The sequence below is a fragment of the Gouania willdenowi genome, chromosome 15, assembly GCF_900634775.1.
Source record: "Gouania willdenowi chromosome 15, fGouWil2.1, whole genome shotgun sequence".
NCBI lineage: Eukaryota > Metazoa > Chordata > Actinopteri > Blenniiformes > Gobiesocidae > Gouania > Gouania willdenowi.
In genome coordinates this window covers 394907-404655 of record NC_041058.1, presented here as the reverse complement: position 1 = coordinate 404655, position 9749 = coordinate 394907, and the positions used below count along the sequence as shown (strand labels likewise).

Below are 9749 nucleotides of genomic sequence, written 5' to 3'. Positions count from 1 at the left end.
ATAACGGTCATCATCTTCATCCAGTCACCAACGTGCTCTAAACGCCGTGTGTGTCCATGTGGTGAACGTCCGTAGATTGTCTCGATACACACGTGTTCCAGTAGAGGAGACGCGTCTGAAGCTTCTAGAACGTTCTCCCACAGCCTGGAGATAATCAATAGTCCTTTATTGAAATGCTCAGTTATTTAGTTATTATATAATAAACTGTATATAATGAATTATTTACTGTCTGAATATAATTAGTCTGTTTTACAAACACTAATTATAATCATCAGTGATTCACAGAGAAACTCAGAAATGCATCCGATCACAGTCCCTGTAACCGTAGTAACCGCAGTAATTGTCATCCAATCAGATTGTCAGGTTCCTAAAGATGATTATCAGGTGCGTGTGCTCTGACTTTAATAGTTTATTTATTAATTCTGCTTTGACTTTAAAATGTTAAATCATTTCCAAACTTCAGGCTGTTGCAGACGTTGAGCTCTCAGACGGTTTCCAACATCTGTTCCGGGTCCTCTCAGTAGACGTGTAAGGTGTAAAGAAGGTTTTGGTCGCCTTGTAGATCAGTGTTCAAAGAAACGTGTCTAATGTGACTGATTTAGTTTTCAGTGCTGTGGCTTTTATTGAAACATCTTTTTATTAAATAACTGAAGGAAGTGATGTCGTTGCTTTGTTTTTGTTGCCTATTATTCTGCAGAAATAATGTTAAATATTAAAATATCATCTGCTATGAATGTTTCACTAAAATGACATTATTGGGAGTAAAAACATGTGGTTTCTTATCTCATGAAAAAATGATTGAAATAGTTTCCTGTTTATTTACTTATTGTAGTTAATGAACTTATAACACAGCTATACTTACACACTTTAGATGAACTTTATAAAACGCCGTGTTTTTTTATCTTAAAAATAAACAAACTTCACATCAACCAAAACTGGGTTAAATGTGTGATAAATATGAGTTTTCTGAAGTTGTGAGAATGAGAGAGTGCAACGTTAAAATATTGAAAGAAACATGTTTGATATGAAGAATTATTTTATTTCTTTTGACTCGTTCACAAACAATCTGCAGAATTCATCAGAGAAAAGATGAACTGAGGACTCAACAAGTCGGGGTTCTGGTTCCACTAGTGACCATGTTATCAGATGAAGTGTTCTTATTAGAACGTAATAGAAACATTAAACAGACACAGGCAACAACAAACTAGTTTATCAATAAATAAATAACTAGTTAACCAGAGTTTAATCAACTCTGACTTATTCATTAGATTATTTCTCGTTTCCTCCTGAGATTTTTATCAGATCTTTTTTCTTCTTATTGTTAGAATTAAAAGAAACAATTCATTTTTTTAATGTTTGATTCCTTTTCTAATTGTGTGTGTGTGTATAAACACACTATGTGTATCTTTCAGGTTGAACACACGAGATAACAAAACACATGAAAGGATTCTTGCACATTTTTCTCTCTATCATTTTACAAGTTTATCAACAATATTAAGTTTATTTTGTTTCTTATTTCTAAGTGTGTAGTTCTGAGCTGTGTCCTGTGGGGGCAGCAGTGAGCAGCAGCTGAGGCTGGAAACAGGAGAAGAAGAAGCTGTAGTTTGTTGTCATCACAGACATAATATACGTATTATAATGTCTATGATTGTCATAATAAAGGCTAAAGCAGGGCTTGCTCTGGTTGCGCGCGCACCCTCTGACTGTCATGGCGTCCGTCGTCCAGAGGCTCGCCCGCCAGGCCCGCCTCACCTTCACGTTCCCGCCCCGGGTCGGAGAGGAACCGGGCCGGTTCTTCCTGGAGAACCTGGCGGAGCTGCGGAGGATGATGTTCGAGGTGCAGGCCGCGGACCTGAGGCTGGTCCCGGTCCCGCAGCGGGCTGAGTCCTGTTCGGTTCCGGTGAGCTACATGCACATCTGTGAGACGGAGCAGTTCAGCATGGGGGTGTTCCTGCTGCGGCCTGGGGCCTCCATCCCTCTGCACGACCACCCCGACATGCACGGCCTGCTCCGGGTTCTGTACGGAACCGTCCGGCTCAGCTGCTTGGACCGGCCCGTTCCGGTGCAATATGCGGTCCGCGGGCCGCCCCTGCTCCGCTCTGTGCTGCGCTCCTCGGCCCTGTACACCGAGCACAGCGGACCGTGCGTGCTCCACCCGGACCGGGACAACCTGCACCGGGTCGAGGTGGTGGACGGACCGTCCGCCTTCCTGGACATCCTGGCCCCGCCCTACGACCCGGACCAGGGCCGGGACTGCCACTACTACCGGGTCTTGGGGGGCCCGGAACCCGCGGTGTCCGGGACCGAGGTGTGGGTCACCGAGGTGCCCCAGCCTGAGGAGTTCAGGTGTGGAGGAGAACAGTACCAGGGGCCCCCGGTCCGGCTCTGAGTCTGAGCCCAGAACCAGAGACTGGAAGGAAGTGATTAAACAGGAAGTGGATCCATTTGTGAATGAATGAATGAATGAGAATAAAGACTGAGCGAAACCTCCATCATAGAGCAGTAACACTCTAAATCTGTTCATTATAGATGTATAGAGAATAGATCTGTTCCTGTCTGGGGTGGGAACAATATTACTATCAATTTAAAAATTAAGAATTTGGGTTATAGTAGTGGGTTAATTTGGGTTATATATATATATATATATTATTGTATCTGACTTTAAAAATTCTAAAATCAAAGTAAAGAAAAGTTGATTTCATAAAATCATCCTTTATTGATTTTTAAAGTATTGATAAACTGAAGGAACAGGAAAAAACATTTAATCTACGATGGTAATTATTGAGATTTACCAAATAATCCCATTAAACACCGACCGATCTGATCCAACAAATAAATAATTACAATCTTTTTCTATACCCACTTAGTCCTGTTCAGGGTCTGCTGGTGTAGAAGTAGGTAGGTACACGTTGAGCAAGTCCCTTAACCCCGAACTGCTGCCCACTGCTCCTCAGGGCTGGGTTAAATGCAGAGGACAAATTCCATGTATGTAATAACATTACATGGCCAATTAAAGGCAAAAGCCCTGATTTAATCTTAAACATACTAATCGTACTAATAATACTGTCATGTATACCCAGTTGTCAATATATGAAACACAATTACATGTACATAGTATATCCCAGTATATACAGTCATCTCAGTTTACACTGTTATCAGGTACACACCCTAATTCCAGTAAGTACACAGTTATCTGTACACATTAATTCATGCATATACCCAGTTATCACAATAAATACAGGGTTATCCCAGTATATACTGAGTTATCACAATATATACTCAGTTATTCTAGTATATACTGAGTTATCACAATATATACTGAGTTATCCCAGCATTTACTCAGTTATTCCAGTATATACTGAGTTATCACAGTATAATACTGAGTTATTCCAGTATATACTGAGTTATCACAGTATAATACTGAGTTATTCCAGTATAAAACTGAGTTATCACAGTATAATACTGAGTTATTCCAGTATATACTGAGTTATCACAGTATATACTGAGTAATCACAGTATATATCCAGTAATCAGGTCTTTTTCTGTCTCAGGTGGATCTTCATGTGTCGCCTCCTCTCGTCGCTACGTGCGAACCTTCTCCCACACTGCTCACAGCTGAACGGTTTCTCTCCGGTGTGCGTGCGTACGTGCGTGGTCAGGTGGTCGCTGCGCCCGAAGCTTCGGAGACACATGTGACACTGGAACGGTTTCTGACCCGTGTGGATGCGCACGTGTCGACTCAGCTCGTCGGAGCGAGAGAACCTGCGGTCGCAGCCCTCAGCCGGACACGGGAAGGGTCGCTGGTCCACGGGGGTCCGCCCGGGCCGGGCCGGGTACTTTCTGGGCCGGAGGATGGGTCTGAGGGGTAGGCTCTGCTGAGAGAGGAAAGCTGCGGGTCGCGGGCTGTCCGAAGACGTTCCGAAGGACCGGATGGTGCTGAGGGGGGTAAGAGGGGGGGGCAGCGGGTAGGAGAGGGGCCGGAAGTCCCTCTGACAGTTCTGAGAATAAAAGCCTCCGTATTCCTGAGGGGGCGGGGCAAATGCACAGGTGGGCGGGGCTAGGTAACCTGTACTACCTGATTGGTCCTGGTACAGGTCACTGCAGGAGTAGGACGGGGGGGCATGAGGGGGGGCGTACATGTGGCTAAGGTCTGACATCCTGGACCCTCCGCACTAAAACCCTCCCCCTTTTGCACTTGGCCCCTCCCCTTCCTAGTGTGTCCAGTCCTCTCACTGTGTCTCACCTGAAACACACACAAACGTGGTCAGTATTTCTTTCTCGGCTCCATCATCGTCACATACTACTCATACTAACATACTACTCATCCTAACATACTACTCATACTAACGTACTACTCATCCTAACATACTACTCATACTAACGTACTACTCATCCTAACATACTACTCATACTAACGTACTACTCATCCTAACGTACTACTCATACTAACGTACTACTCATCCTAACGTACTACTCATACTAACGTACTACTCATCCTAACATACTACTCATACTAACGTACTACTCATACTAACGTACTACTCATCCTAACATACTACTCATACTAACGTACTACTCATACTAATGTACTACTCATCCTAACATACTACTCATACTAACATACTACTCATACTAACGTACTACTCATCCTAACATACTACTCATACTAATGTACTACTCATACTAACGTACTACTCATACTAACGTACTACTCATCCTAACGTACTACTCATACTAACGTACTACTCATACTAATGTACTACTCATACTAACGTACTACTCATACTAATGTACTACTCATACTAACATACTACTCATACTAACATACTACTCATCCTAACATACTACTCATACTAACGTACTACTCATCCTAACATACTACTCATACTAACGTACTACTCATCCTAACGTACTACTCATACTAACGTACTACTCATCCTAACGTACTACTCATACTAACGTACTACTCATCCTAACATACTACTCATACTAACGTACTACTCATACTAATGTACTACTCATACTAACGTACTACTCATACTAACGTACTACTCATACTAACGTACTACTCATACTAACATACTACTCATACTAATGTACTACTCATACTAACGTACTACTCATACTAACGTACTACTCATCCTAACGTACTACTCATACTTTGTACTACTCATACTAACGTACTACTCATACTAACGTACTACTCATACTAACGTACTACTCATCCTAACATACTACTCATACTAATGTACTACTCATACTAACGTACTACTCATACTAACGTACTACTCATACTAACGTACTACTCATCCTAACGTACTACTCATACTAATGTACTACTCATACTAACGTACTACTCATACTAACGTACTACTCATACTAACGTACTACTCATCCTAACGTACTACTCATACTAATGTACTACTCATACTAACGTACTACTCATACTAACATACTACTCATACTAACATACTACTCATACTAATGTACTACTCATCCTAACATACTACTCATACTAACGTACTACTCATACTAACGTACTACTCATACTAACGTACTACTCATACTAACATACTACTCATCCTATCGTACTACTCATACTAATGTACTACTCATACTAACGTACTACTCATACTAACATACTACTCATCCTAACGTACTACTCATACTAATGTACTACTCATCCTAACATACTACTCATAGTAACATACTACTCATACTAATGTACTACTCATCCTAACATACTACTCATACTAACGTACTACTCATACTAACGTACTACTCATACTAACATACTACTCATACTAACGTACTACTCATACTAACGTACTACTCATACTAACGTACTACCCATACTAATGTACTACTCATACTAACGTACTACTCATACTAACGTACTACTCATACTAACGTACTACTCATACTAACGTACTACTCATCCTAACGTACTACTCATACTAACGTACTACTCATCCTAACGTACTACTCATACTAACGTACTACTCATACTAATGTACTACTCATCCTGACGTACTACTCATACTAATGTACTACTCATACTAATGTACTACTCATACTAACGTACTACTCATACTAACGTACTACTCATACTAATGTACTACTCATACTAACGTACTACTCATACTAACGTACTACTCATACTAACGTACTACTCATCCTAACGTACTACTCATACTAATGTACTACTCATACTAACGTACTACTCATACTAACGTACTACTCATACTAACGTACTACTCATCCTAACATACTACTCATACTAATGTACTACTCATACTAACGTACTACTCATACTAACGTACTACTCATACTAACATACTACTCATACTAATGTACTACTCATACTAACGTACTACTCATACTAACATACTACTCATCCTAACGTACTACTCATACTAATGTACTACTCATCCTAACATACTACTCATACTAACATACTACTCATACTAATGTACTACTCATACTAACGTACTACTCATACTAACGTACTACTCATACTAACATACTACTCATACTAATGTACTACTCATACTAACGTACTACTCATACTAACATACTACTCATCCTAACGTACTACTCATACTAATGTACTACTCATCCTAACATACTACTCATACTAACATACTACTCATACTAATGTACTACTCATCCTAACATACTACTCATACTAACGTACTACTCATACTAACGTACTACTCATACTAACGTACTACTCATACTAACGTACTACTCATACTAACATACTACTCATCCTATCGTACTACTCATACTAACGTACTACTCATACTAACGTACTACTCATACTAACATACTACTCATCCTATCGTACTACTCATACTAATGTACTACTCATACTAACGTACTACTCATACTAACATACTACTCATCCTAACGTACTACTCATACTAATGTACTACTCATCCTAACATACTACTCATAGTAACATACTACTCATACTAATGTACTACTCATCCTAACATACTACTCATACTAACGTACTACTCATACTAACGTACTACTCATACTAACGTACTACTCATACTAACGTACTACCCATACTAATGTACTACTCATACTAACGTACTACTCATACTAACGTACTACTCATACTAACGTACTACCCATACTAACGTACTACTCATACTAACGTACTACTCATACTAACGTACTACTCATACTAATGTACTACTCATCCTGACGTACTACTCATACTAATGTACTACTCATCCTAACGTACTACTCATACTAACGTACTACTCATACTAACATACTACTCATCCTAACGTACTACTCATACTAATGTACTACTCATACTAACGTACTACTCATACTAACGTACTACTCATACTAATGTACTACTCATCCTAACGTACTACTCATACTAATGTACTACTCATACTAACGTACTACTCATACTAACGTACTACTCATACTAATGTACTACTCATACTAACGTACTACTCATACTAATGTATTACTCATACTAATGTATACTATAGTCTATAGTAGACAGTATATACTATAGTCTATAGTAGACAGTATATACTATAGTCTATAGTAGACAGTATATACTATAGTAAATAGTAGACAGTATATACTATAGTAAATAGTAGACAGTATATACTATAGTATATAGTAGACTGTATATACTATAGTCTATAGTAGACAGTATATAATATAGTCTATAGTAGACAGTATATACTATAGTCTATAGTAGACAGTATATACTATAGTAAATAGTAGACAGTATATACTATAGTCTATAGTAGACAGTATATACTATAGTCTATAGTAGACAGTATATACTATAGTAAATAGTAGACAGTATATACTATAGTAAATACTAGACAGTATATACTATAGTAAATAGTAGACAGTATATACTATAGTATATAGTAGACTGTATATACTATAGTCTATAGTAGATAGTATATACTATAGTCTATAGTAGACAGTATATACTATAGTCTATAGTAGACAGTATATACTATAGTCTATAGTAGACAGTATATACTATAGTAAATAGTAGACAGTATATACTATAGTAAATAGTAGACAGTATATACTATAGTAAATACTAGACAGTATATACTGTAGTAAATACTAGACAGTATATACTATAGTATATAGTGGAGAGTACTCATTGGGTTTGTATTGTGTAGTACTTTAGTGGGACATCAACTACACAGACTGACTGATATAAAAATTACGCCTCCTTTCCTCATTTTGGGGGCGGAGCTTCTATTTGTACGTTTGTCAGCTGATTGGCTGTGATGAATGTGATCAATGGTGTTTACAGTTGATCATGTGATGATGTCACAGCTGTGAAGCTCTGAGTTTAACTCTTCTCTGTCAGCACTCTGTGTGTGTGTGTAACTGACAGTGTTTGATGTGTGTGAGCCTTTTTTACGCCCACACATCTAAAAATGTGTGTGTATTGTGTGTGTGTGAGGATCCGCCCACGGCGTGGCAGATGGAGGGTTAACCACACACACACGGGGCGTCCTGGCTCACCCCTCGCCCACGCCATGGCCCCCGGGCACCGTGTGTGTTTTTGTATGTGTTGTTGTGTGGCGGCAGCAGCGATTAATCATGTGTCATGGCGGATGTGTGTGAATATAGATCTTTGTCAAAGTCTCAGAGCTGACCTTTGACCTCTGATCTACACTACACATGCTCAGTAGAAACACCTCTTTTACCTTTGTCTACAGCAGGGTTCTCAATCTTGGGGCAGGACCGCATTTGAAGTCCTAGCTGCTACATGTTTAGCATTGAGGTGTTAGCTGCTACATGTTTAGCATTGAGGTGTTAGCTGAGGCTTTAGCTTTCCATCCAGTGTTTTTGATTAAACTAATTTAACGCCCATGATGACGTCTCCTCTGGTTCTCCTGTTTGTTGTGTTGTGGGTTGTGCATCGGTTTTCTAGGAACTCGTGAAATGAGAAAGGCTCCACGCTGTTTTGGATTGAAGAAAATATATAATTTTTTCAATGTGTTATTTTTCTGTAATTAATTCATCGCAGCGAATGCGATAAAGTCCCAGCACTAGTTTATTTTGTTGCCATTGTGGAGTTTTTTTGTTAATTTTGAAGTTGCACTAAATCAGAGATAGGGCCGTCTGTTGTTTGCTCTTTAGTGTTGCGGTTGGGGCTGCGCCCCCTACCTTGGGCTCCAACACCTGCACACCGCTCTGATCTGTGAAAGACGGGCTGTCAAACGGCGTATTCATGGGAAACGTATAGAGTGCGTAGCGTGGGATAATAGACAAGCTGCACAAAGAGCAGACGTTGATGAGCTCACAGAGGAAATGTCTCGTCTACAGACTGAAAAAAAGCCTCATGAGGAACACACGGACAAATACAGACGCAAAAAACTACACAAATGTGACAAAATCAGAAAGAAACATTTGTTAGAGAGAAAATACATGGAGGGAGAAATCCTTCACATATATTTAGAATATAGAAACATTCACAATGAACAGTTACACAAAAACTACACAAAACAAAGACACACAGTGAGCAGAGACGTCCTCAAACAGAAAAATCACCTCAAATAAACAAAGAAAATTAAGTCTAAAAAAAGAACGGAAATCAACAACAAAACAAACAGTGAGGACGAAACAAATATATAAGTATATACTGTAATTTAAAATATATAGAAATGTATGTATATACGACGAAATAATTAAACATTAACATCTAAAGGTTGTGATAAAAATGAACCAGTATA

General features: G+C 39.3%; 2 protein-coding genes across 2 annotated transcripts in view; both read left to right on the top strand.

Annotated features, from left to right (window-relative positions):
* The first annotated feature begins 1664 nt into the window (after nucleotides 1-1664).
* Nucleotides 1665-2506, top strand: LOC114476820 (2-aminoethanethiol dioxygenase-like). Its single transcript, XM_028468767.1, has one exon. It carries the CDS (start codon nucleotides 1709-1711, stop codon nucleotides 2387-2389), a length of 681 nt encoding a protein of 226 aa, XP_028324568.1. The 5' UTR covers nucleotides 1665-1708; the 3' UTR covers nucleotides 2390-2506.
* A 1105-nt stretch (nucleotides 2507-3611) lies between these two features.
* kif11 (kinesin family member 11) overlaps nucleotides 3612-9749 on the top strand; it is a 30119-nt gene continuing 23981 nt past the window's right edge. Inside the window, exon 1 of the mRNA XM_028468757.1 lies at nucleotides 3612-3945. Within this exon, the coding sequence (XP_028324558.1) occupies nucleotides 3931-3945 (15 nt within the window). The 5' untranslated portion in view covers nucleotides 3612-3930. The remainder of the gene's footprint in view (nucleotides 3946-9749) is intronic.